Genomic DNA, 27,556 nt, shown 5'->3' on the forward strand with positions numbered 1-27,556 from the left:
TGCCAGATCGATGACCCACTCCACTCTCGAACCACTTCCCCCACACCACAACTGTTGGCTCAGGACCCCGGAAAATATAATTGCGAGAATTACTGCGATGTTAAGCAAAGAGGCAAACAATTAATGGTTGTGGTGAGCATGAATCATATTCATGTGCATATTGATGATTAAGTGAATCTCTTTATTAAGGCTATCTTCACATTCCTCCTCCACATATTTACCTCATCACAACCATCGCAACTTCAACACATCAATCATGGCAACCACAACTCTTACCCAAGTTGAACTTCAATCTTTTCCCAATATTTCTTCCCCTTGGGTTCCCAATACCGGAATTGTACAAAGCGAATCGGATCCAGAAGATATCAGACAAGATACGACTCCACCAAATAATGCTGTAGAGGCTTTACAGAAATGGAATTATCCTCCCAAGAATGTATATCGAGTGGGAGCTTCATTTTGGGGTTTCTTTCTCATGGGTATGAATGATGGTTCTTATGGTGTAAGTCTTCACTCCGTCTTTCACTTCGAGCTACATCGTATACTAAACGGATAAAGGCTTTAATCCCATACGTAAGTCACAAGTGCTCCTGCCGATAGTAATTTTGTTACTGAGAAATGGATCAAGCTGGAACAATACTACAGCCTATCGTACACCGTCATTTCCCTGATATTCCTTTCCCCTTTTGCAGGTTACACATTCGCCTCCTTGATCAATGACACCGTCCACGTGAAATTTGGTCAGAGAGGTGTAGCTGTCATCGCAGGGCTATGTCATCTCATCGCCTATATAGTAATTTCACTTCATCCCCCCTATCCAGCTCTCGTCGTCATGTATGTCTTCGTAGGAATGGGTAACGGACTTGTCGATGCGGCTTGGTGCGCTTGGCTTGGTAACATGGTTAGTGCGAATCAGGTGCAGGGATTCTTGCAGGCTTGTTACTCTTTTGGCGGAACAATAGCACCTTTGATTGCTGCGGGAATGCTGGCCAAGACGGGGTTAGAGTGGTATTATTTTTATTATATCATGGTGAGCATTGCTTATGCTCAGGAAATCGTCCCATCAAGAACTGGTGACTGACAAGAAACAGACAGCAGTAGCAGCCACCGAGCTCATTACTTCGACATGGGCATTCTGGGCTCAAACAGGTCATGTTTACGCAACGGAGAATCCTCGAGATGTGAACGCTAAGACTGGAAGACTTCGACAAGCTTTAAGTAACAAATTGACTTGGATCTTCGCGGCTTTCATCTTTGGTTATGTAGGAGCTGAAGGTAAGTTTTCCTCTGTACATATCACGACGCATCAAAATATCAATAGTCATCATAGTATCACTAGGCGGTTGGATCGTAACCTTCATGACCCAAGTGCGCTCCGGTACAACCTTTTCTTCCTCTCTCACCTCAACCGGTTTCTGGGCCGGCATGACAGTTGGCCGCATGGGTCTCGCTTTCCTGACCGCGTGGCTAGGCGAATTCACATCTGTCCTCGTTTATCTTGGGATTTGCATAGCTCTTGAACTTCTCTTCTGGCTCATCCCCTCCTTCTACGTCTCCGCAGTTGCAATAGCATTCTTGGGCATGTTCCTTGGTCCTTTATTCCCAACAGCTATTGTATTAGTTACGAAGCTTATTCCGAAGGAGTTACATGTTGGGAGTATTGGGTTCGCAACTGCATTTGGAGGAAGTGGAGGGGCGGTATTTCCTTTTATTGTGGGAGCGCTTGCCCAGGCAAAGGGGGTAAAGGCGTTGCAACCAGTTGTTCTGGCGCTTTTGGTGACGATCTCGGGATTGTGGATGTTGGTTCCGAGAAAGGGAAAGAGAGACGAGGAGGTTGCGAGAGTGAGATGGGAGGGAGTTGTGGGGGCGAATTGATTTGTGTGTAACGTGTTTAAATCGTGCGGTTGAGCGCGTTCTTTGATGTTGCGTTTATACTACCTATGTTATATGGCGGTGGAATTGACAAAGCAATCCATAACGTAGATATCACAGCTTCTTTTAGTCTCAAAATTTAAAAATGACTAGAAATATCGTGTTCGGGAATCTTCACCAGGTTAGCTTATACTATGCAGCCCAATGACCTTACCTCTTAGTCCTCCGGGCCCTTTCTTTCACAGCTCTCGAAGTCCACATTCAACCCATGCATTTACCTAAGACATTAATTTCTCTCCATATCCCATATCCATATACCATATCAATCAAAGTCTCTAACCTCTCATCCAAACCGAAGTATATAAAATGAGAATAGGTAGATGATTTTCTCTATTTCGGGACTTTTACTTTGTGATTCTGATGTAGGCTGGATTATCGTGGCAATGTTCGTGAAGCTGATTGATTATTTGAACTGGCTGATATATAGTATGGATAGAAGAGGTTTGGTATATAAGAATTGTAGTGTTCTGTGTATCTAGGTAGTTTATGGTATGTGTTCAGGAAAGCAATGCTGCTGGGAGGGGAAAAGTCCAATATGATTCGTCGAGGAGTGACTTGATTACATAATGAATCTGATAACACACGAGAAATGTTGAACTCAACAGACAGATGAATTTTCATAATCACTGCTTTTCCATTTGAGTATGATACTTTTCTATTCTACTTGAAGTGACGGATAATAGATACGTTGATGGATGAAATACTAAACGCCTTCATTATAATCTTCTTGATAGAGAGATCCGATTCTGCTCATTGAAGCAGTCTTCGTACATAGCGTCGAAAAGAACATACCCAAACGCTATGGAGGCACCGGCTACTAGGAATGCGAAATTTAGAACCGCATGTGACAGATGCTACAAACTTAAAGAACGATGCGAACGCGCATCTGTCTCCGTCAACTGTGCACGATGTGACAGGCTGGATTTGAGTTGTTTAACAGTACGACCTATGAGGCCCGTGGGCAGGAGAGCACATCATGCGGACTCGGTGACTAGATTGGCCTCGAGGAAATCTAGAAAGCAGGCGCAGAATCAGCCTAGCATTGATCCATCTTTGAATGTGCTTTCTGATTTACAGCCAGAAGAGGAGGAGTTGTTGACGTTTTTTCTGAGCAAATCGGAAAATCTAGATCCATTCATTGCATACCCAAGCTCTCGATCCGGGAAGCAGCAGTTATTTTCTGTTCAGCTATCAAGTGCTCTTCCATCGTTTAAAGATGCTTTTCTTGCATGTGCTCTATCAGTGAAACAACTTCAAACAGACACCGCAGGTGATGTGGGTACAACTTTCAGTGTTCGCTATATATTGAAGGCTATGGACGCATTGCGTTCGTTGCCTGTTTTATCTTCGCAAGATGCAATTCTGTGCCATGCTCTTGGAGGCTTACTTGCATTTTCAATATCTTCTGCAATCGGCGTAGGAGTACCAGACATTTGTCGTCACTGTCTAGATACTACCACTCCGTACATGACAACTGTTTATGATGCACAAGATGATCCATGGGGAAGCTTTTTGATCCTGTTGGAAACTATGGACTGTCTTATGCATCGACAAAAACCAATACTGAGGATACGGGTACCAACCTCTGTTGTTATTGACTGTCGTCTTGGCCTCTGTTTGCCTCTATTACCCTACTATCATGATTTATGTGTGATCAGTAACACACTCCTTAACATAACTGACGCGAATGATCTGGCTCGCCTACAAAAGCAGCTAGATGACATACATGGCATCGTGGAGCCATGGCAGCCATCTCAGTTAAATGGACTCATTGAGCGCTTTGATTCAACGGAAATCGTTCATCTTCTCGCGCAAGCCAAAATCTACCGCTTGGGAGCTCTCCTAGTTGGTCATAGATTACGATATCCTTTTGGCCAGGAAGATTCTCAAGCGGAAATCTGGTCAAAAGAAGTAATGATGGAACTTGAAGTGGCAAAATTGGTCACAAAGAGATCTATGCGCTTTGTAACATTACCATTTACTATCGCTGCTGTTGAGGTTAGAGAGGAAAGTTCGCGTGTCAAAACGCTTGAGCGCGTGGACGATTGCGTGGATGACTTCGCTCAGTTTATGCAAAAGGCTACGAAGACATTTTTGTTGAGAGTTTGGCATGAGAGAGATGCAAACTTTACAACTAGGTGGTTTGATTCGATTCACAAACCTTGTCCTGTGTTGAATGCTCTTACTGCAACTTGTTCGACTGGTTGATGGATGTAGCTAATGTTCGTATGAAGGTTTTTTGCAAGGTTCTGTTGTTACAAATATCACATAAATTTGTCTTATGGGTGGGAATAGCTTTGCAAATTGATAATCAGATAAAGAAACTATGCTAAGAAGGCTATGATAGGAAAGAAAGGTCCATTCCAAGGAGCGATACAGGAGTTCATCTGGTGAGTAGCTACCCATCGTTTACCAGACAATTTAGCGCACGATTGCCAATATTCTGGACCGCAGGCCTACAATGAGATTCAGAACTTTGAACTCCAGGGATTTTTCATAGTCAGTCGAACAGTTCTGACGATCGAACAATCTTATGATATCTATCATTCCTCTACGCCTTGTTTATGATCGAGTCCAATATAGCTGCCGCTTTCAGCAAAGCCTCATCCTTATGTCTATACCCTACAAGCTGCACACAAACCGGTGCGTCCTTGTACACTTCAGGACCGGTATCTTTGGGAGTATATGTCAGCTTGGGCTATATTGAATTAGAGATACCGATACTTACACAACTTATAAATCTGTTCATCATCTGGGCCGAACTTTGCGTTGTTCAAATCATCAGCCAAGTCTGTATCTTGCACTTGATCTACCGGAATCACTATGGCTGGATAATCAAGATAATTCCACAAGCACGTATATGCCACTTTCGACCAACAGTCCGAGGGAACTGCAGTATGCGCTGCAGGAGGCATGAGAATTACGTCTAGATCGTTATCGCGAAATAGTTTAAGATATGTTTTCGCGATCTGTAACCGTCGGTCATTCAATTCAAAGAAGCCTTGCAGAGTCGTTCCTGGCACTGATAGAAGGCCAGTTTTGGCTAGTGATGGGATGGTTGGCTCTCCTGTTCGCTCAAATTGTTTTAGATAGTGCTTTTAAAGTCAGCTCACATGTCTAAAGCTATTTAGTCGGGGATTCCCTAGACTCACATCGCTTCCTGATAGTGTCATGTAGCTGATGAAGTCTTGATAGATTGATGTTACGTCGGGTAGATTAATAGCAATTATCTCAAAGTCGTTGTTTCCACCGAGGGACTCAATCACCTGCTTGAAAACGCGTCGTACTGGGGGTGATGGAGTAAAGACTCCGTCATCTTGGGCAACACCAATTCGGAGTTTGTGTGCTGGCTTGACATCTAGCCATGGAATCGAAATTACAGTACTGTCATACTTCCAGGTATCCGCTTGAAGTATTGACTTGAGGAGTAATTCGCAATCCCGGAGCGAAGTCGCCATTGGTCCGACAGTCGACTTAACACCATCTGTTCCAGGCGGAGTAAGATCTCTCACGCCACCATGAGCAATCAATCCTACACTAGGTCGAAACCCATAGATACCATTACATACCGCCGGAACACGAATGCTTCCACCGATATCCGTTCCAACACCTAAAATGCTACCTCGCAGAGCAAGAAGCGCACCTTCACCCCCAGTGCTTCCACCTGCTGTTAGTGATTTATTCCGTGGATTTAATGTTCGTCCGAAAATGTTGTTATGACTGTCTCCTGTCATGATTGATTGGGGAAGATTGGTTTTGCAGTATAAAATTGCGCCTAAATCGAGGAGCATAGTAGCTAGTGAGCTATTTTCCGAGGCGGGAGAATTCACATAACAACCTAGTCCAGTTGAAGTATCATATCCGGCAACGTCGAAACTATCTTTGAGGGAGATAGGTAGACCGAAGAGCGGAGGAAGAGGTTTTCCGGTTGATTTTGCGGAGGCGTATAGGAGATCGAGAGTCTTGGCTCTTTCGATCGCTCCGGAGAAGAATATTTCGGTCAGACAGTTTGTCTGTTAATTTTGGAAAATGTTAGCTTTCTTTCTTCCTTGGACATCTCAATGTCCTTGATATCTCCATCAAATACGCCACGAATAAACTCATACCAATTGATGAGCAATAGCCGCTCTTTTGCAAAATGCAGTGATTGCTTGCTCCACGGTGAAGACTCCATTCTTCAGCAAACCAAGAAGTGCAGTGGCGTCATAGTCAGAAGTGATGTGATGTTCAGTCTCGTTCAAGAGTCCGCAGCTAAGTGGGACTTCCATCACGTTGGACATGTTTTGGTACTTTTCGGTGGGAAGTCGCCATTCTTGGGGTATGAGGGAGTGTTGTGTAGCTTCCTTTTGGGCGGAGAGGACAAGGTAGGGTTTTTGTGGGGATGTGGATGTAGAGGAGGAGGAGGAGGATGAAGTCATATTGATGGCGATGAGAAGGATATTGGATATTAGATGAGGCATTCAAATAAATACTAAGAGAGCCAAGCGAAGTGATGTTGGAAATATAGTTGCGAATGATCCTGAATGATATTTTCCGAAGCGGATATTTCGAGCTACATATATACATTTTCTAATACAATACCAGAAACATCAATCCGATCTCGAGAACCCATAAGAAACCAGAAATTATCCGTAAATACCAATTGTTACAAACTCTCCGGTTCCGGTTCTATTTATCTATTTATCATGATAATCTATCCAGTTTTAGCTAGGTATGAATCTAAGTACGTATCTAGTATATCACCACGCATACCATGAATCAAATAATACAAACCCCACACTCGAGCATCTATCATCAAGTATCTTTCTTAAAAAAAATAACATGATAGAGAAATATAGAAATATTAAATCTCCATCCCTCCCCTTCAATACATTTCATGATTGATTCTAAACTGGCTTATGGATTCTCATCCATGCTCGTCGCTACTGATTGGTTGAGCTCAAAGCTCCGGTTCCATAGCTTGTGGGGTAACCTAGCCAATTATACGATATTAGTATAGAAAATCAAACGAACAATTAACTAACTCTCCGGTTAATTCTCCGGCTCGAGGTGGTTCTTGGGAGATAGAGATGTGAGATGGGGATGGGGATGGGGAAATTATCACCTAGGTACCTTTTGTTTCTTTTTCTGTTACGTATATTATTAAGGTTATATGGTATGTCTCTGTGGAAAATGCGACTCGCGATCTCGTTGTTCGGAGAAGTAGAAGTAGAAGTGGAATTCCAGATATCTATCTATATGTTCTCCTCGCTACGTATGGCGTATCATCTTCGTGTATTCGTATTGTATCTTGTTTGGTTGTTCATAGTATGCATATATATGTATATGTATATAAGTATATGTATATCAACAAAACACAATACAAGAACTGCAACCTATCATATCACAAGAGAGAAGTTAAAAAATAAATAGTATCCATCATTTCAGCTACCTAATGCTATTATGTGTAACTGTCACAAATAAAAACTACTAAAGTATTGAATTGAGTATTAAGCTGTAAAGATCGTGTATATTATCCCATCATAATCCGTACCCTGTTCATCCATATTCATATCTGTGTGCTCGTGTGCGTGTAACTCCGATGTTGATGCGTATGCTGTGTGAATCCTTTCCGTTTTCCATTCATTACTTCTTCAGTCTTCTTTGTTGAAGTTCAAACACCAAGTTTTCCGTAAGGACCGTTCGATGTTAATGCGTTAAAGAAATTGTAGGAAAATTGATCCGTTGTATCCTGATTCTTGTATCTCATCTCGTCTTAAAAATCGCTCCCTTCCATGTCAAATCCTCCACTCGTCACCCCAAGGCGAAGATATTTATTGATCAACGGACAAGCGAGTGAGCATGAAGGTGCCTAGGTATTTATGCAGGGCAAGAAACACTTCTAACAATCTGTGGAGGTCCCATGTTCCTAAAGATAGAGAATCGTTTTATCAGCAAACGCGCTATGAGATTGGATAAATGAGTCTAGGTACAAAATTCAAGATCACTTACCAAACACCACTAGCGATTTGCACAAATGCTGGTGGGTAATCGACTGTATCGAATTTACAGTTGGGGATATTGTATGTAGAGCGGACTTGGGAGATGGAGAGGGCGTTGTCTGTGGGAAAGAGGTTGTTAGTGTTTGTTCCTACGTGTGTTGGTTTTGTGGAGTTTTGAGGGGGTAGAGAAGAGCACAAAACCAGAGAAGATAGGTAATACATACTAGTATAAACTGGTCCTCCACCGAGCGGTACACTAATGAAATATTTTGCATCCGCAGCCCCATCTAATTCAATGCTAATCACTTGATCCGAAGAAGAACCTCCACTTGTACAAGAAATATCGATGATCGTTTGAGGTGGTCCGACCTGCCATGTATTTGGTGGTCCTTGCTATTTAGACAGTTAGTGATCAAGCTTGGATACACATGACATCATCTTCTGTTGAGTGAATGAGAGGAATATGATGTGGGATAGAGACAACGGGAGAGTGGTTTATGATGAGAGAAGGGTAATAGTCAATCAGAAAAAGAGCAAAAACTTACAACCAAAGCGGGTGTGTAATCCACAGCATGGATTCTACAGTTCTTCTGCACATCAAAGCCATCTGTAGAGATAGAAGAAATGCTCAAGACATTATTGGTGCTAGTAGTCGAACCATCGAGTGGAACGGATAGTGTGTATTGAGCGCCTGCTGCACCGTGGAAGGTAAGAGATGCTGTGTTGAGAGGTGGAGAGAGAGGGAGTGCGGAGGTTAGAGCTAGGGAAGCAATGAGGGTAGCAATAGTTGTGAAGTACATTTTGATCTCGGGGTGGGGTTAGAATGTGGTGTGAGTGTTAAGCTGGAAGGTCTGGTTGTTGTTTGTTGATGGTGGTGTGCAAGTTTGATGTAGTGTGAAGAGATGTATCGATTGCGATGGTGAAGATGAATATGGAAGAGGAGCTTGAGCATCTATATATACTTCTCCCCAGATATTTATGTTATCAAATAACCTCTTAATAGGTATAAACTTATAAATACGCCCCAACAAAGTCTCACATCACCATCTCATCTACGTCCCCACCGCAATGGCACTGTCACTAAAACAAGCACTCACCTTGTTCTCCCCAGATCTCAAAATAAGCATACCCACGCAGCTCGCGCAGTTCGTGTAGGCATCCAAATCAAAGACTGAACCCCAGCAAGACTATTCAATTCTAACCACATCCCATCTCTCAAACGTCAAGATCAAATATCAAAGGCATCCGACAACACGCAGCTTTACCAATTGAACTTTCAGCTACAATATCACTTGACATTTGCATACGAAACTGGGCTTAGATCCGAGCATGATTTACGCTTGTATCATGTTCAAAATCTTAGAATATGCTCAAAAGCCTAACCAGGCTTAGAATCTGGCTTAAAATAAGCTTCTGTCACCGAATATTGCACTGGCGATCGCTAGAACACGAAGCATTTTTTCTTGTAATGAGAAGAGGTGAGAAAACTTTGAGGCATGAGGCTCATCTGAATATGGCTGAGATGGAACCCGAATTCCACTGAGACAAACCAAGAGTATGTACGAGGCGTGGCTGTTGGTTGGTGTAAATATTACGAGATCATTCAATTCTCGAATACGTTTCCAGTTTTGATATTCGGATTTAGGCTTGTGCAATGGGGGTGGGCTATTGTACGACGTGAAGTAATGCATTACCCATAAGCACCTATAGCTCAACAAATTATTATTGCACTTCGCGAATGCTGTTTTGATGGTTGATATTTTCCATAGTAAGCTTACTACTACCTGGCTCACCTCTCGCCAGCAAGCAAATTCAGACCTGTTCACATTTATTACTTCAAGTATTCTATCAGTATCTCTCCACCAGAGATACACTCCAAATGAGGTGTCTCTCACACCTACCTCGCCTCTCCCGCCTCCTACATCTTCTCCCTAATTTGATCTTGGCAAACCCATCACCAACTGAAACTTTGCGGAGCGCTCGGAGCTGAGATGAAAGAAACCCAATCACGATATCTTCCGATAATAGATATTTTTCGGAGACCCAGATACTTTTTAGCAATTGCTAATAATGGATTTCTGTTTCAGCCCTATATCCAGAATCTGCTGCGGCGCGGGGCGCGGCATGATAAGTGGTGAGACATTGATGAATGCGTGGAATGCGCCGGATGAGGGGTAATCCAAAGAATCACGTGTCACGCACTCACGCCAAAATCTTGGAGGTAATGTTCAATCGTGGTAAACATGTATTTATGCGACAGCAGGTAGATGACTTGGCTCTTGAGTGAGAATATACGAGAATTCAAATCAATACCTCCCGTCTTCCCGTGTTACTTTCCGCCTCAATACCGTGACCCGAGTCAAAGAGAAGTAATATGATAGAATTTTACGTAACAGCTTGATTGTATGAGTGTTGCTCGTATTACTTCTATATTGAAGTTTTTACAGAGATTCAAACCGATGAAGAGATGTAGAGAGATATCGATAGAAGCATAGTCTCCTTTCGTCGATTGTTTGTCATGAGCTGAGATATTCAAATCAGCCTCTCAAAATGTATCCTTGAGTGCTTTTCGTATACCGCAGGGAACTATGTTGAGGTTTATCAAATTAGTTTGCTTCGTATTTTGAATTAAAATGTCGCATAGATCTCAATTTCATATCCATACTAAGAATCTCATGCAGATTCGCATTGTCGTTAACAAAGATGCTTATGCAAAGCATCTATCCCAAGCTCCATAACATTTCTCAAAACAACAACCATTTATACTTCTAGTCTGCATGATGTGATAGCCGAGATAATAAAGCACCCCGCTTTTCTCCTTGCTACAACTTCCATTTTATATCTCTATTCCTTTGTCGACATCTCCTGAATCCGTGATATTTCGTCCCGATCCTTGAACTTTCACATCGAACACTCAAAAGATCCAAAATGCATACGCCAAACTTTCGAAGTCGAATTTGCTATTCTTCCACATAACTCTACTTAGAGATGACCCAATTCGGATCCAAAAATCAAACGTCCTGAACATCGTAAGTCAAAACTAACAATACTCATCTCCCAATATCCTACTTTACAACAAACAAAATACTACTTCCAATACCCAAATCCAGTTCAAACAACCACCAGGGCTGCTCTCGATATCTCCTCCAAACCTCATTCCAACAACAACTACTCTCTCACCACCACCTTCACCATCCCCTTCCAAATTCACGAAGTATTCACAATCCAATCCTCCAGCTACCTCTCTCTATCCCAATCAAAACCCGAGGTCATCCCAATTCAAACAACACCTCCTCTCGCCATGCTCATCCTCATCCACCATCCCCATGCCTCCCCTCAGTTCAAATCCCACTTCAGATCCCCATCCAATTCCAATTCCAATTCCAATTCCAAATTCATCAAAACTCAAGACTCAAAACCCAAAACTCATCACTCAAGATATGACACAACAAGACAAAACAAGACAAAACAAGACAAAACAAGACAGAACAACTTCCCGCTAAATTATACTTATATTCATATTTATACTCATATTCATACTCATACTCTTCCTTACGCTACACCCTAGTAAGTATACTGTGAACCCTCACTCTCCTCCTTCTTCTCTCTTTGAATCCACAAAAGTGTCCCGTTACTTATGGTGAGAAGATGTGAGTGAGTATAATGTGCGAGGTGTTATGTGTTAAGCGCAAGCAAATCATGAAGGACAAATGACTAAAGACTCCCCACACATCTCCAAGTCTTGTTTACTTCACATTACACTATTCATCATAAGACTCAAGCTCAAAACAATTATCAATTAACAATAACTCTACAACAGTATATACAATCAATAATACACGCCATCTATCATTTCTTTCTTTTGCAATTTTTTTTCATTTTAGCATTTTAAGAGTTTTTTTTGACATTTCTTGAGAATCAACTTCCCCACACCCTATTTATACGCCTTTCCAAATCATGTCATTTTACCCCACCATACCAAATCCTTGTGCTCGACAAGCTAAATTCTCGTTACGTGTTCATCTTATAATGCTCATTGCGGAAGAGTGATTTAGTACGTACTAGATTTAAGCTAGTAAGTGCTAAACACCCCTTCAAGATCCCTTGCTGGGATGAGTAGAACTAGAGACATTGGGCCGAAAATCAATTGTTGATCGGCTTTCCAAAACCTGTTTCTGCTCTGAAATCTTTCGACTAAGAGTCGATCTCATTCCCCTCGATAACAAGGACATTACAGTCCGAGATATCTCTGAGTCCTCGTTTCCTATTGTGATCAATGATCACTACATCACCGAGAACTACCCGTTCAATCCACCCCACCCCGCTCATGACTCATTCATGCATCAGAGGGAATAGTAAATTGCTGTTTTCGTCACAGCTAGAAACTAAAAGAAACAAACGTCCCCGAAAAATCTGCAATCATAAATCTTTTAAAAACATGAACAATATACATGGAACATAAAATTGGTTTTGGTCGAACACGATTTTGACGCCTGGGCAAAATCGTCGGTCTTCAAAGATTTGATACTGGTCGTGAAGGCAAGAAGTCGGTTCATCGTTCGTATAGAGTAGAGAACTTGTAAAGCAAAACTCCAATTCCCATAAAACAAACTTTTGTTTTCAATTTGTGCATTTATCTCTGTAAGCAAAGTTAGAATTGTATCGGTGTCAGACCAGGAATTTAACTTACTCTTCCACGTCGATTGTTGACTGGTTCTTGCATATACTGCATATTCTGTGCAGGCAAGCCATTGAAACCATATGCTCCCATGCCCATTCCCATGTTGTTTAGACCAGGAGCTCCAAATGAACTTTGTCCTAGCATTGGTCCAGGGCTCATTTGCTGAGATGGGGGTTGAATAGGGCTGGCATTTTGCATTCCTCGATATTGGTCTGCCAATTGTGGACTACTAAATGCACCAAATCCTGATTGCATGGTAGGATAATAGCTGCTAATCGGAGGAGTACCTCGTGCCATGTTCATGTTTTGGTACTGAAACTGTTGCATATTCATTGGTTGCATCATGGGCGTAGATGATTGTGGAAACATTGAACTTTGGAGAGCAAATTGCTGGAAAGGTTGAACATTAGAATCCATGCTGTCAGTCCTTTGCATACCCATACCCATGTCATATGCACTTTGCTGCATTTGTGAATTTTGTTGCATCTGTGGGTAGTATTGATTGGAACCGTATTGCGATTGAGGCATGAGTTGTCCAGTAGCTTGACTCTGTTGTGATCCGGGTCGAGTACGATCGATTGCTTGTTGTTGACTGTGCTCTCTGCTTGGTCCGGCACTACCGTTGCGAGTTGACAATCCAACTTCATCCATGAGACGCTTATAGCCCTGTGCTGGTTGCGCCTTGAGACGAAGTAAAACATTTCGAACGTTCTCGACAACCTTGCTTCGAATGGACTCGTCAAAGAATGGAGTGGTAAGGACTTTGAAAATTAAGGTAGCACCACAAGCTTGGTCGGATAAAATGGCTTCGAGAGTTTCGTCATCTTTTGAGAAGAACAGTGCTTGAAAGATTTGATCGCGAGCATCGTTTTCTAACTTTTGGTTGATGACCTTGAGCACGGTGAGATATGCAACCTTGTGCTTGCAAAGGTGGACAAGGTTTGGTACTAATTGAGGTGCGAGAACAGATCGACGTTGTGGGAAGGTGCAGGTGTCCAAAAACCAAGTCAAGAGCAAAGCACCATTGGCATTGGTAGCCAATTGAACACTGTGCAACGCAATAGCGGCTGCCAGCATTCGTTGCTGATCCTTGGTAGAGTGATGACTTTCGAGACAAGCTCGCATAGCTCGGGCGCCGTATCGACCTTCAGAAATAGGCTTCATTTTGCTAAGCATGGCTTCAAATATAAAATCATTGTAAGGCGAACCAAATTTCAAGCAGCATTGCAAAACATAATTACCGTATTGATCAAGGAACAATGGCACAGTGTATGGCGCGAGGTTTTGAACTATCATGGTGATTTGCTTGGGCGTTTTGCATACATCGATGATTTTTTGTGCTGCCCAGGTACCATTTTTGTGCACACCAATCTCTGCCATATGGGGAGCAATTTGCTGAAGCATAAGGTCTCTTGTGTCATCGGAACAATGTTCGAACAACTTTTGGACAACGGTGTTTCCGAGATAGTCGGACGATAACTCAGCAACTTCTTCAAGCATTTCCATGGCGATAGCCTCGATCTCAGCTGGTGAACAACTTTGATTGTCAATGCGCTTTCTTATATCTCTGAGCTTGGGAGCATCGTGAACTCTACTGTGGCTTGGTTCTGCGATGGCTGGTATTTCAGACTGCCATTTGTCATATGAGATGGAAGATTTGAGACTTTGACCAATCTTGACCTTGTCTTCCGCAGTGGCTCCGAACTCGGAAACTATGTTCAAAATATCAATCTCGATGTCCTGGAGTCGTGGCGAAGGAGGTTCAGTAGTTCCAGGTCTTGAGATGGCTCCCAAGGCACCATTGGCGTCGGTCACATTTGCACCAGACTCCAAGCCCTTGGAGAAAGGATCTGGGCTTGGGGAAGGAAATGCTCCATCGGGACCTGGTGTCGTTGCTGGAGATACAGGTTTAGCAAAGTTGATTCTGACTGGTCCTGCTCCTGGGAAAATTTCCTTGTTGTGCATCATGGCCTTTGCCGTGATGGCACTGTCAACGTGTTCATAGTTTACGAATCCGCAATTCTTGTGCGTGAGAACCCTTGCAGACTGAACTGGACCGTGAACTTTGAACAATTCTGTGAGGGTTGAAGTAGTTGTTGATGATGGAATGCTTCCAAGCCAAAGAGCACTAGTTGGTCCTTCCAAATTGTCATTGGGTGAAAGGTGTTCATTTGCGTTATTTGAACGCCCTAGACTCATTGCGGCGACAGCTTCTGGGAGACCCGAGAACTCATCCGCTTCTCTCAACTCTGAGGCAGTAATAGTGTTACCAAGACGAGACGACGCTGTAGGATAATAGTCACGCATTAACCTTGTATTTGGTGAATCGAGAACACCGGCAGTTCTAGCTCTTGGTCTGCTTGCAGATGCTTGGCTGACATACTGCTGCATGATTTGCTGGTGTCGCTGCATTTGCTCACTATTCTGGGCCAACTGCATGTGGAGCAAAGCAGCGGCTTGAGCTTGAGCTGCTTGTGCCTGCTCGTAGGGCGTCAAGGCCCCTGTTCCATAATCGTCATCATCCTCATCCTCGGCATACTTCTCCTTGGCGTTGACAGAGTAAGAACGGAAACGATTTGCCTTGTGCGCATCAATGAGATTGTAGATTGGATTTGATAGTTGTGCTCGAGGAGGTTGTGGAGTTTCAGCAAGACCGAGGTAATCAAGAGTCCTGATCTTGTCATCATTGTTTCCGTCTCTTGAGAACGAGGATTGTACAGGGGAATCAATGCCGTTAGAGGATTGACTAGCAATGCTGTGCAAGGTCGAGGTCCTTTCACGACCACCTGAAGATGGACCCCAATTGGTGAAAAGTGACGGGTGACCAAAAGGCGAAGTTTTATATTGGGGATTCTGAGGGGTTGAACCCGAACGTAATCGATTTAACAATCCTGTGCTAGTGGATGGATCGCCCAGATCGCCGAGATTTGCTGATGTAGTTTGGAACGGACTCTGCGATGGTGTGGGTCTTGATGTCTTCGAAGCGAGACCTAGACCTGGAGCTGCATTCAAAGGCCCCCCTGATGAAAATCGAGATGGGAGGGTGCCAGCACGACCGCGTCGTGTTGGTATCGTTTCTGTCGTTGGCAACTGGGCAAAGTCTGGAAATCCATCCGTGGGAGACTCCGGTATAGTTTCTCGAAGTGGGGTAGAGTTGCCACTTGTTGGAGGTCCCCATACATTGCTACTGTTGAAACCCCCTTCTTGCACAATTTCTCGTGTCCTGTCGATAATAACATCAGTACTTGATTCATAATCTAATTGTAAAACAAAATCATACCTTTTCGCGGTTGGGGGATATCTATTAGCACTTGGCTGTGTGTTAAGCTGGTCATGCGATGGAGAACCAGCTCCCGATCGCGTGTTGCTGGCCATTTTGCCCGCAGAATTTAATGGTAAGGCGCCATATGGCGATCTCAAGGAAGGAAGTCCTGTCGAAGCTTCGGTGGGGGAGGTGTTGGCTGTCGAGGAACCCGATCTGGGGAACCCAGCGGCCGACTGAGGTAGATGGGTAAGATTAGGATGTTCGGATCTCTTATTTGACATTATAGATTATTCGGTCTGCTAAATTCTCTCGATTATTTACGAGAGATAACAGATCTTTTAATTCCGAAATCGAGGTTGATATCTGTTGATATAGTAAACTTTGTCGATAGTCGTCTTGGCACTCCAGATCAACAGAACTAAGTGCGACTAGATTTGTTGGTGTGCAACCAGAATACGAGTGCCCCGTAAGCTCTGTACTGGATAGAGATTGTGTTGACAAGTGGGTGAAGCGAGTTATTCAGGAAGCTTCTTCTAGTAGAAAAGAGGAGGCACTAATCTAGAAGGCGAAGTCTTCAATGGGTCAAATCAATGACTTCCGGCAAGAAACAAAAACTCAGAATTGAATGCGTCGATTGAATTGAAGGAAGGATTGATGATCCGATGGGGGGGCTCGGTCGTCCTGTGATAGTACAAAGTCTATTGACAGTAAAAGGATGATACTTGAGAGCGGACTTGTGCTTGGATTATAGCTTTGAGGGATTTCGAGAATCCGGGACTGAACGATGGAAGAAAGGGTTTCGTGTGAAAGGATGGCCTCTGTTGATAATTGTTGATTTAAGAGTTTCCGGTTCAATATACAAACCTTCATTAATACAAAAGAAGAAGTGCTAACATGAGGTACGAAATTATGAGCTGAGGTACAAAACGAAAGAGAAAGTAATGTAATTGTTCGCAGGGAAGATTTAAAAGTTGGATGGAGAGGAAGGTGAGAGAGATATTAGATATTCATGGATTGTTGAGATGGACCGTGTCTTTCGAAGGCATTCGCTTATGGATCTTTAGTGCGATGTGCTGAAACCACCAGAGCTCGCTGCTTGGACGAAAATGGAGACGAATGGAAAAGCAAATCCTTGACGGGATGTCCTTGGTTTTTTTGGGGGGGGGGGGGGGTTTGGACTTTTGGGTAATGCGAACGTATTTGTTACCAAATCAAACGAAAGACCGAGGGCGATGAGTGAAGACGAAGGGAAGGGCGAAAGGCGAAAGGCTTGGACTGGGTGGTTACAATACAAGGAGAAAACGGCTAGCAAGACAGACAGACAGGCAGGTAAGAAGAAAAGGTACAGAAAGGTACAAAAGAACTATTAGTGAAGTGACGATAATAGATGCGGGATAAGGTACAAGATGTAGCATTGATTATTACATGTCTGATAAGTTTATTTTATGATATTTAATAACAAAATAATAGTAGGTAAGCAAGGCGAATGAGGCCAATTTGGGAGTGAGTAATGTAATGTAGCGATCAATGTACTCGAGTGAATGGAGGGTTTTATATACACCTGTACCTGTGATTGACCAAAGAATCAATCAATTCCGCCCATTAAAAGAGACGAATTAAGAGTATGACACTTGATTCGATATTCTTTTACTGTCTACCGACTGGTGCTAAGATCTAGTACCTTTCACTTGCCCGATTCATTCAACTTTATTAGCTTCTTAGCTTTATTCTCGAAGCACACCTGGTGGCCTCTTCGCTCTTTGTCTACTTTGGTAAGTGAAGGTGCATCGGTCCATGGCGTGCTGGTGAACTCCGTTACTAAATTACTAATAAGCTCTTTCTCCTTCAAACAACCTTTGGTTGATTGACACCTGGGCATTATTGGAGCGATTTTTTATTTTAGGAGAATCATTAGTTCGATGCGAAGTTGTTGTACCAAAAGCTTGAGAGTAGGTAGAGACTATGACACGGGGATGGTATAGTGCATCAATGGGGAAAAGGCATCACGGGTCACGGGTCACGGGTCACGGATCACGATAACCGCAAATAGTCCAAGTGCTACGGAATAAGTTCTAAAAATGCTTCTAGTCAAAATTGTTAAAATCGTCACCATTATTACCATGCGAGCAATTCAATTCTGTCTCGACATCTAATAAATTCATAATCAATAAAAATAAAAATTGAGGGTTCACCTCTGTACATATACTCTGCATCAAATCTTCCATCGTCTGCTGCAAGCCTTTCTCAAAACAACATCTCACCGCATATCAGGTAGGTAGGTAGGTAGGTAGGTACATACATATATCTCCGATTATCAAAATGAGTAACTCACTCATGCAGCTGGTAATTAATGGCTATTAATTCGAGTGACCGCTATCTGACGACGAATGCCATTATTAGCTCTCTGTCTGTCTCGACATAGCCTTCTTTCTCCTCACTCACCGAGATGTCCTAGCTGTTTCTTTGCATTCTTTGGAGAGACTTGGGATGAGGGGGAGTTTCTATTTCCCTATCCAGTCTAATCCCCTCTCCAGATATTTGGGGTCTGTTTCAGGATTTAAGGTACGGGATTGATGCAGTGTCACAATTTCAATCATCCTGCATTTACGCCAACGACTTCCATCCAATGACTTCGTTATTATGCAACCTTCCCTACCAAACATCCCCTATTTTGAATTTTCCCATACGCTCAGGATAGACGTAACATTTGTCTTATGCTTGTTATCTCTCCCGACCATACTTGAAAACATCCCGGGTCGGTATCATCATGTTCTTTCATCGCTTCGACCATCATGACTGCGCTGAACTTTGGAATATAATGCATTGATCTTTGGCTTGTTTTGTATGACAATGGTACACGCACGCACTGAAGCTAAACAAAGAACTAAAGTTCGGTTTAATTCCTCGGATCCTTCGATCTATTTACTGCCCGGTACTTAGGCTTCGCAAGCTATTTGCCAGTTCAACCCTCGCCTTGAATATGCCGTACTCTTTCTTACACGTACCCCTTAAAAAGTGGCACTTGAGTCCGAAAGGTTGCGCGGAATTCTTCAATTAACATCTTGATCTTCCATACCTTGGTATATTTTGACTCAGATGTTCGATTCAATCTCAGCTTTAATTGGTCTGTTCATATTCATGGCTTGCAATGTTCAGAATCCCTCGTCTCTGATTGATCTCTTGCGGGTGTTCGATTCATTTTGAAACGTTAGCTTACATACCAGGTATGGTAATAAATGCATACGGATATGGGAGCAATTCCAACCGCGTCCATCTCTTCAATCGGGAAAGCTTTACAGCCCTGTCGTCCGCTCTAAGAGCACATCTTTTTAATTAAAAGCGAACATAAACTTTCATTGCGAGATTCATCCTTGAGACGATTTGCATACAGCTCATTAGCTTGTCACGGTGATATCTGAAATGATGCTAGAGTATATAGAGATGTATTTTAGTATCAAAAATATTCATGGATGGGATCATCGCTGAAGAAAGCGTTATATTCGTGAAATGCCAATGTTTGAGATCTGTTATGGTTCTTCTAGAAGTCTTTTTGCATGAATGATGTATTGGTACTATGACTTTCAGACAAACTATGAACGTGAAGCAAGTTTGACGAGACTTCCGACCACTTTCCTAGATTTCTATTAATAAATCAGAAGGCTCAGGGAAAAGTGTCCTCAATACATATATCTTCAAAGGCTGTGAGTCTGGTTCCGGTAGATGGCGAGAATGATAGCAAGGATTGAAATGTCAAAATCCACTCAACTCGTACCAGACTTTGTAAATAAATGGATCATGTGACGTCAACGATCTGCATTCAGGGTTGTGTTCTAGCAGAGATTTTAAGTCAGGTGTTAGGTGACAATACGGTGACCCTTCGGACGGGTACTTCCTTCTATAGCTACCTACTAGGTAGGTAGCGGGAGTTCACTTGTTTATATCCCGCCGCTTTACGGTTTGTCGCGTGGTTCTCGTGTTTTAGTCATTAAGCGGCGTTGCGACCGGTCGAGATCTTCGCACGTGATTCTGGGGATAGTCCGGGAAGGTACGGCTTAAGGTTGTTCCGCGATATTGATTTTCGACAACAATAATTGTGATCGAACTTCAGCATTGCAAGATGAGTGTCGCGCAGTCGAATAGCATATAGGAGCTACTGGTAGTGAATAGCAATTTTGCGCAATATTCGACGATAACATATTGACCTAAATTTGCGACAGCGCATTCAAAACAACTCAACAAAAATGGCCGACGATATTGATGAGGATACTCCAATGCGAACTGAGGAGAATTCATCCGATGACGACAGCGGTAGCGATAGCGAACATAATGACGGGAATGGAAATGGCGAAGGAGAAGGAGAAGTTGAATGGATGGTCACATCACGACAAAAACGTTCGACTGCAGGAAATCGATTGAATGCTTTACTACAACAAGAAGAACCAGATGATGAATTAGAGCTTCTATTCGCAGAAGATGAAAACGAAGAAGATCATGGATTTGTTGATGTGGAGGCCGATTCCGATGTGCAAATGGATTCATCCGATGACGACGATGATCAAGGGCCTGCAGCCGGCGCAGATGACCTCGAAGGAGAGAAAGAGTTGCAGCGCAAGGAAAAGGCAGAACGATTGGCTAAAAAGCGCAAGATGACTGATGGCATGCCAAAAATATTCAAAAAGAGGGTTAAGATCGATCCTACGGGTCCTTCGAAACCGGCTCCAAGACCGAAGAAAAAGTCCGAACGTGCTTCATGGATTCCAACTCCAGAGGATGCGCCGACTCGAGCTTCGGCTCGTGGTACTACTCAAAAGAGTAAAGAACAATTACATGCGCAGATGATAGATAGGGAAAAGAAGAGGTTAAAGCAATTGGCCAACATGGAGAAGGCAGCTGCAGCAAAGGAAGCCGCAAGGAAACCGGCTATGACGCAGGAAGATCGATTGGCAGAAGCTGCAAGGGTAGAGAAGAGCAATTCCAAGAGTCTAAGTAGATGGGAAGAAGCAGAACAACAAAGGGAAGAAGAACAGAGGTTAAAGTTGGCGGCATTGCATAATAGGAAATTGGACGGGCCTGTTATTACTTGGTGGAGTGGACGTGCGATGTGGGTTGGAGGGAAATTAATTGCACTGGGATCGAAGAAACTCAAACCGGATGAACCCAAGGAAAAGTCGAAGAAGAGAAAAACTGGAGAAATGGAGGATGAGAGTGAAGCTGGGTCTGTAGAACCATCTACTTTGAAAGGAGCTGCCACTCCTGGTTCGGCTACAAACGATACGCCAATTAGCGATGCAAAGGACTCTACACCTGGAACCGCTTCTGGAGTCACTAATAGTGATGTAAATAAAGATGGAATTTCGTTAAAGCAGGAATCAATATCAGACAACATTCTACATCCTCCTCCCCATCCAGAATCACAACCTACTGGCGTTCTCAAACCACCACAACCGCCGACTATTCCACCATCGACCAGCATTCTTCAACCACCGAACCAAACATCCGGAGTCGTACCAAATATAAGTGGACTTCAACCACCTCAACAAACCACCGGTGCCGTTCCCCATATAAACGGACCTCTGCAACTCCCCCAATCCCACAACCACGCCGTTCCATTCATCCCCCTCCAAGCTCCTTCTACTGTCCCTCCATTCTTCCTTCAACCTCCATCCCTCGATGGATCCAAACCTCTCCCCGGGTTTCAACCTCCAAATACAAACTATCCTCGTCTAGTGCCTTCTCAAACAACTCCTTTCTCTTTCGCCCCTTCTCAGCATTACTCGCCTTATTCTCCGGCCTCGGCTCCTCTTCCACCACCTCCTCCACAACCACCTGTCACGGAATACTCATTGAGGAATTGCTTGATTCTTACCAATTTTAATGATGATGAAATTAAGAATAAAGATGTACAGACAAGGATCCTTTTCAACCAAACATTTCCTAAAGCTCCTAGTAAGTTTTTCAGCCCTCCTCGCCCAGTCTACTTTCACTTGCAACCTTTACTTTACCCTCTCCAGCTATTATATATTTCCCTTACACCCTTACTAACCTCATCCCTTAGCAAAAACCAAATCACAAATCCACCCTCCACGCACCCTCTGTGCAATAACACACTACCCCGCCAAATTCCGCGATCCAAAAACAGGTTTACCATATGTAAACTCGTATGCATATAAAGAGATCCAGAAATTATTAAGAGGGGAATATCGATGGAGTAAATTACTCGGTGCATATGTCGGGAATGCCAATGTGGCAGCGAGAGGAGTACCCGAAAAGTTTCTGAGAGGTGGTGAGAGAAATGTACCACCAGTGGTGGGCACCCCGGGAATGGGAACGGGAACTGGAACCCCTGGCATAGCAATTGGAAAGGATATTCCGATGTCAGGATAGAGTGTGATGGTTTCATCATTACTCCTCAATGAGATATTATGAGCACGTGTAGGCGTCAGGCGTCAGGTGTCGGGTATTAGGAAGGTGGGATAAGGTGGAATACCTACTTCTAGTTATGACTAGGTCGCTATCAGCTACCAGTTACCAGCTACTATTTACTAGCTAATCACAGCATATTGCTTCTCGCTAGTTTTGATTATATACTCAATTCAACTGGTCAGCTCAGCCTAGCTTAGCGATAGTTATGAATAAATAAATGAATGATTCAATGAAATAAGTTAAGATATCTAGATATTCAGATCATTTGAATGCTAGGTATGTGGATGGGTATCGATAGGTAGATGTATGGTTTCAGAGATGGATAGATGATATTACCTGTACCTGAATAGATGACATCTACCCAGATGGATAATCACTTACTACCTATACCTATATGATATACTCACTCGGAAATACTGCGATATTTACCCCTCAGAGATGGATGGATGGGGGTATTGTGTAGTGTTGTGTAGTGTGGTGGAAGTGGAAATGGAAATGGAAATGGAAATGGAAATGGAAATGGAAATGGAAATGGAAATGGAAATGGAAATGGAAAGTTGTGTAGATAGGTGTTAGGTATGAGAGGGAGGAGAGGGAGGGGAGATTGTATATGTGTGGATATGGATATGGATATGGATGTGCATGTGAGTTTGTATTATACTGTACTACATATAGTCTGTTTGAATTATGAACTTGCATAGAGTGTGCAAGAAAGGGAGGATCAGAAGTCGATGTCTTTTGTGTATATAGATAGTTTTTTTTTTTGATGGCTGTTGTTTATGGTTGAAGATTGAAGGTTGGTCATTCATCTCTTTGGGGAGTTTCTTGGATTGGGTTGGTAGAGGTAGGTACAGGTAAATAGGTAGAGGCAGATAGAGAGGTAGGTAGGTAGGTCAGTACGTAGAGAGAGGAGGTAGGTAGGTGATTACAAGTCCTATCTCCTGCATCCTATTTATCCCATTCATTCCAATATCCTGCTTCTTGGAGAATTGAAGAGTGTGATGAAAGTCTTGAGACAAACAGTTATAATCCTGATTTCACTGTAGGCATTCTCATTCATCCTGTTTGAGTACACTACTTCAATTCCTAGAAAACTATCTAAGTATCCCATCAATCAGAGTCTTCGTAAGGTTGTCTATTATCTCTTTCATGGTTTGAGGTTTTTTCTCTTCTGATTTGCTTGTATTGAGTAGGTAGCTAGGTACCTAGATGGATAGATAATCATATATATAAATGCCATTTCATAACAATTTCATTCTATGATACAAATTCTTAGAAAAATCAATGCTTGATATCTAACTAGAGTCTTGGACAAAACTCTAAACATCCAGATTGGATCAAATACAGCACAGCAAGACAAATCCAGAACCAGTCCAGTCCCGTGACCGAGATTAGATTAGAACAATGGGGTCCGAGCTCATTATTTTAATGTCATTGTAATTTTAGGTAAATTGACTACACCCAATGTAACCACGACTGTAAAAGTTGATTCTTTGAATTCTTTTGAAGGACATTCGATGATGTTTGATGTTTGATTTGTGATGATATTTATTTTAGAGGGAAGGGGGAGAGTTGTTTATTGAGATGGAGATGGAGATGGAGATGGATATTGTGATGATGGGGTTGAGAAAGTTGATTGTGTTGATGGATGATGATGATGATGATGTGGTTTTTGAGTATAAGAGGCCTAGGGGAGTTTGTGGAATTTCTTGGATTGGATGGGATGGGATGTTTGAATGCGAGTTATTTGGAGCTTACCACGGACTATCTGAATGTGTTTTGAGGGATGGAAGTTCTTTCTGGAAAAGAGATTATATGGAATTGCTTAGCAGGGGTACGAAGTGTGTGGTATAGGTGGTGTCTATTTGATGATGTTGGGTATTTGTTGAAGGATGAAAGAACGAATTGGATTTGGGTTTGGATTTGGGTTTGGAAGGGGGACAGGATATATGGAATGGGATGAGGAGGTGGGCAGAACATATGGAATGGGATGAGGAATAGAATGTGGCAGGAAGGGTACGAAGTTCGTTTTTGAGAGGAGGAATAATTGAGAGCGAGGAGGTTCAATCAAAGATCGATTTGGGTTTGGGTCTGCACGATGGTCAAAAGTTGTGGAATGAGAATGAAGTAGTGATGGGATGGGTGTGGAGTTCGTTTTCGAGAGGAGCGGGTATTTGAAAAAGAAGGGGAAAGAAGAGGAGGGGAGTGAAAGAGTATTCTGGTTATGAGGATGAGTAGAGTCGGGGGGATTGAGAGTTCGGGCGATAGTGAGGTCTGGATGATTGGGGAATAGATGGAGAGAGCTCGCATATCGTATTCGAAGATATCCTAGTAACGACTGCTGAGCGCATGGGATGCTTAATTCTTGACTGCAGAAGGAGAGAAGAGGAAGAGAGGAAGGATAACCGCTTCCAGGAGATCAGGCGGAGAAGAAGGAAATGAAATGTTTCAAGAAGATTGCAGGGTGAACACAGGTGATGGGGCGAAAGAATGGGACATTGCAAACCCTACGATTTGAAGGAAGAACCCATAAGAATAAGAGGAGCTTTTTGCTTATTTTCTGTTGCTGGCAGTGGATTGGGGTATGGGGTCTAAAGATGAACGGGATCTCGTATCCTGGATGCTGAAGATACCTGACAGAGATGAGGAACTAGTCTGGTAACAGGCAATCTCTGCGTATCATGAGTTGTGATGCTTTTTGTCTTTTAGGCAAGCAAGTGCTGAACTGCAGAATATGAGAATAATAAGAGTGAGTTAGTGCTTACTTCTCTCGTGAATAGCAGATTGAGGTCTAAGGAAGAGTTGAATCCTGGTTCTTCAACTGTCATATAAGGACTAGTGGCATCCTGAATCAAGTGTCTTTAAGTGTCCGAATTCGATTAGACCATCCAGATCTTTTAAATATTGAATGCTTGAGCTTAGTCTACTCATTCAAAATGTTGAATACACTGCCACTCACAGTAATTTCATGTAGTTTGGAGGTATAATGGTTGCAAAGTGTGATGAGTTGTGATACTTTCACTTTGCGAGCAAGTGCTGAACTATCAGCCCTGTAACTTATACATAGGGATCATCTTTCCAGATCAGGACGTGGCAATGTGTTCAATTCAAGCTTGAAGAATAGGCAAAATACACATTTTTAATGTTGGGATTGAAACTAAATTTTTTGTTCATCTATCTTCCTGCACTCATTGCCCATCCATAATATATCTATCTATTCATGCCAATCCTCAGCATCCTTACGGTCTCTATTGCTCAAGCTCTCTCCAACGTGCAAGTTTGCTACAATGCTTTTTCGTACCACTATTCTTCTTCCACGCTACCTGCATACTCCGACGTCCACCAATCTTTTCTACCAATCTTCCATAATCCACTTGATGTCAGACATCATCATTCAAGCCGGAACAAAGGACCTAACCACCACGTTGTTGGCCGGAATTGGATGTTGTATACCCAAAGCAACACCCGAGGCACGATATGAGAGAACAAAATCCTTAAATCTTGCAAAATCAGGTTCTTTTAACATTTGTTTCCACTGATTACCCACATTGGATGCTGTGAAGTAAAGTTTTTCTACCCCTCTGAACATTTTCCATAATTCGCCATTCCAAACTTGCGCGGGAAAGAAACATGCTTGCAAATCAGAATCAACAAGACTTGGACCTTCAGTGGAGACTTCGCGCATATCTAAAAACTTGACACGAGCCAATAATCCATTGGGCAATAAATTATCGACATATCGCAACCATTCTTGAGATTCGTTGTATCCCCATTGTGGTCTTTTATTGAGAAAGGTAATCGACGCAGTGTCGATCTTAGGGTTGAAGATCAAGGGCATCGGGTTGCGAGTGCCGTAGAACTTGATCATCGTTCTGTATTGAGGGCATTGAGGCTTGTATACAGTAATATACTTCATCTTCCAGAATGCTCGACTGTCACTATCTACTTGAAAGATAGCTGGGATTTTGAATTCATACTCTTGTTGCCGACTGCCCCTTGGTGAGTTGATCAAGTCGAAGCTTACGGTTCTTGGTCCCGGTAGCCAGAGTTCATATATCATGTGTCGAATTTCGATAGGAGCGGTCTGCAACAGATTTCTTTGGCTTGGGTCGATTGGGACAGTGGGAGGAGGGTTAAATGCCTATTGTTTCATTGGAAGTTAGTGATTGTCCTCGACAAAGACGCAAACATGATCATGAGGCTTTGACTTACGAGGAACATAATGCGACACTGATTCATGTGGTCATTAGGAGCGGGTGCAGCAATGATCGCGTTGTCATCAGCATCATCGCCGAATTTGTTCTCTCCATCTTCTCCTTGAGGAGAAATAGCGTTATCGGCAGAGATGACATCGTCCATCATGCCCTCATTCATCATGCCCTCATCTGACATTTCGATGTCGTTGTCAGCTACGTATACTCTATTTTCTTCGTGAGAAGAAAATGTGCCATCGGCAGGGACGATACCATCAATAGTTTGTGCGTCAGTCATCTCGAAATCGTCGCCGATTGCATACTCTCCATTGTTCATGTGATTTTGAGAAATCATATTGTCGTCAATGTGGTAACCTCCATCTGCCATATGATCTTGAGAGAACATATTGACGTCAACCTGAAAGCCACCATCATGCATTTGATTGTGGTGGAGCATGTTGTCGACAACGGGGAAACCTTGATTCTGCAATTGCAAACGCGTATAGTCGGGGTCAAGGTAACCTGAGTCGAATCCATCTACAATTTGGTGGGTCATTGTTGCGGATTTGAGAGGTATCGAGAACTCGAGAGAACCGCAGGATTTGGATTTATCGAGTTAGCAGTAGATAATTTCAAATTTCGAAACTATCAGTAAAATAAAGGAAGGAAATCGAAAGGTTTCAAAAAATTTACCAAAGATTTTGGAATTAAATCTTGGTATCACAATTGGAGATTGTGTGTTTAGACGTGGTAGACGGAGAGGGTGTTGTGTTACTTTAAGCGATTTAATTCAATTTTATTCTATTCTGAGCCTCGTTAATTTTGTTTGGTAAAGAGTGCATCAGAGCACTTGTATGAATAATGAATACTTTGCTCAATACTCTGTTCACTGCTCTTTTCACTGTTTTGTCCATGGCTCCACTCAATGCGCCATCTAATGTTCTTTTTACAGCCCTGTCCACGGCATCGTTCACGACGTTTCCCAATACCCTTCCTTCTCACTGCTCTTTTCACTACCTACCCATCTCGAATTTTCTCTCAAGCGTTCAAATTCTATTACAGCAACACATCTCATGTATTT

At 42.8% G+C, this 27,556-nt stretch overlaps 7 protein-coding genes across 7 annotated transcripts; 3 read left to right on the forward strand and 4 right to left on the reverse strand.

Moving 5' to 3' along the window:
* Positions 1–256: 256 nt before the first annotated feature.
* Positions 257–1,875, forward strand: EAE97_006466 (uncharacterized protein; the record flags this gene model as incomplete). The annotated part of the gene is made up of 5 exons (XM_038876979.1): positions 257–502; positions 559–573; positions 629–1,030; positions 1,092–1,275; positions 1,331–1,875. 5 exons carry the CDS (start codon positions 257–259, stop codon positions 1,873–1,875), a joined length of 1,392 nt encoding a protein of 463 aa, XP_038731911.1.
* Positions 1,876–2,733: 858 nt separating this feature from the next.
* Positions 2,734–4,140, forward strand: EAE97_006467 (uncharacterized protein; the record flags this gene model as incomplete). The annotated part of the gene is made up of 1 exon (XM_038876980.1): positions 2,734–4,140. The coding sequence occupies one exon, from the start codon at positions 2,734–2,736 to the stop codon at positions 4,138–4,140; it is 1,407 nt and encodes a 468-aa protein (XP_038731912.1).
* Positions 4,141–4,483: 343 nt separating this feature from the next.
* EAE97_006468 (uncharacterized protein) lies at positions 4,484–6,350 on the reverse strand (the record flags this gene model as incomplete). The annotated part of the gene is made up of 4 exons (XM_038876981.1): positions 4,484–4,605; positions 4,661–5,027; positions 5,085–5,945; positions 6,039–6,350. The coding sequence occupies 4 exons, from the start codon at positions 6,348–6,350 to the stop codon at positions 4,484–4,486; spliced, it is 1,662 nt and encodes a 553-aa protein (XP_038731913.1).
* Positions 6,351–7,791: 1,441 nt separating this feature from the next.
* On the reverse strand, positions 7,792–8,713 carry EAE97_006469 (uncharacterized protein; the record flags this gene model as incomplete). Its single annotated transcript, XM_038876982.1, has 4 exons — positions 7,792–7,840; positions 7,924–8,032; positions 8,138–8,306; positions 8,459–8,713. 4 exons carry the CDS (start codon positions 8,711–8,713, stop codon positions 7,792–7,794), a joined length of 582 nt encoding a protein of 193 aa, XP_038731914.1.
* A 3,833-nt stretch (positions 8,714–12,546) lies between these two features.
* EAE97_006470 (uncharacterized protein) lies at positions 12,547–16,140 on the reverse strand (the record flags this gene model as incomplete). Its single annotated transcript, XM_038876983.1, has 3 exons — positions 12,547–12,552; positions 12,604–15,817; positions 15,875–16,140. The coding sequence occupies 3 exons, from the start codon at positions 16,138–16,140 to the stop codon at positions 12,547–12,549; spliced, it is 3,486 nt and encodes a 1,161-aa protein (XP_038731915.1).
* A 3,960-nt stretch (positions 16,141–20,100) lies between these two features.
* On the forward strand, positions 20,101–22,243 carry EAE97_006471 (uncharacterized protein; the record flags this gene model as incomplete). Its single annotated transcript, XM_038876984.1, has 2 exons — positions 20,101–21,805; positions 21,915–22,243. The coding sequence occupies 2 exons, from the start codon at positions 20,101–20,103 to the stop codon at positions 22,241–22,243; spliced, it is 2,034 nt and encodes a 677-aa protein (XP_038731916.1).
* Positions 22,244–25,676: 3,433 nt separating this feature from the next.
* On the reverse strand, positions 25,677–27,031 carry EAE97_006472 (uncharacterized protein; the record flags this gene model as incomplete). The annotated part of the gene is made up of 2 exons (XM_038876985.1): positions 25,677–26,423; positions 26,495–27,031. 2 exons carry the CDS (start codon positions 27,029–27,031, stop codon positions 25,677–25,679), a joined length of 1,284 nt encoding a protein of 427 aa, XP_038731917.1.
* Positions 27,032–27,556: the final 525 nt, after the last annotated feature.

Source organism: Botrytis byssoidea (assembly GCF_014898295.1).
Source record: "Botrytis byssoidea strain MUCL 94 chromosome Unknown BBYS_012, whole genome shotgun sequence".
Taxonomy (NCBI): domain Eukaryota; kingdom Fungi; phylum Ascomycota; class Leotiomycetes; order Helotiales; family Sclerotiniaceae; genus Botrytis; species Botrytis byssoidea.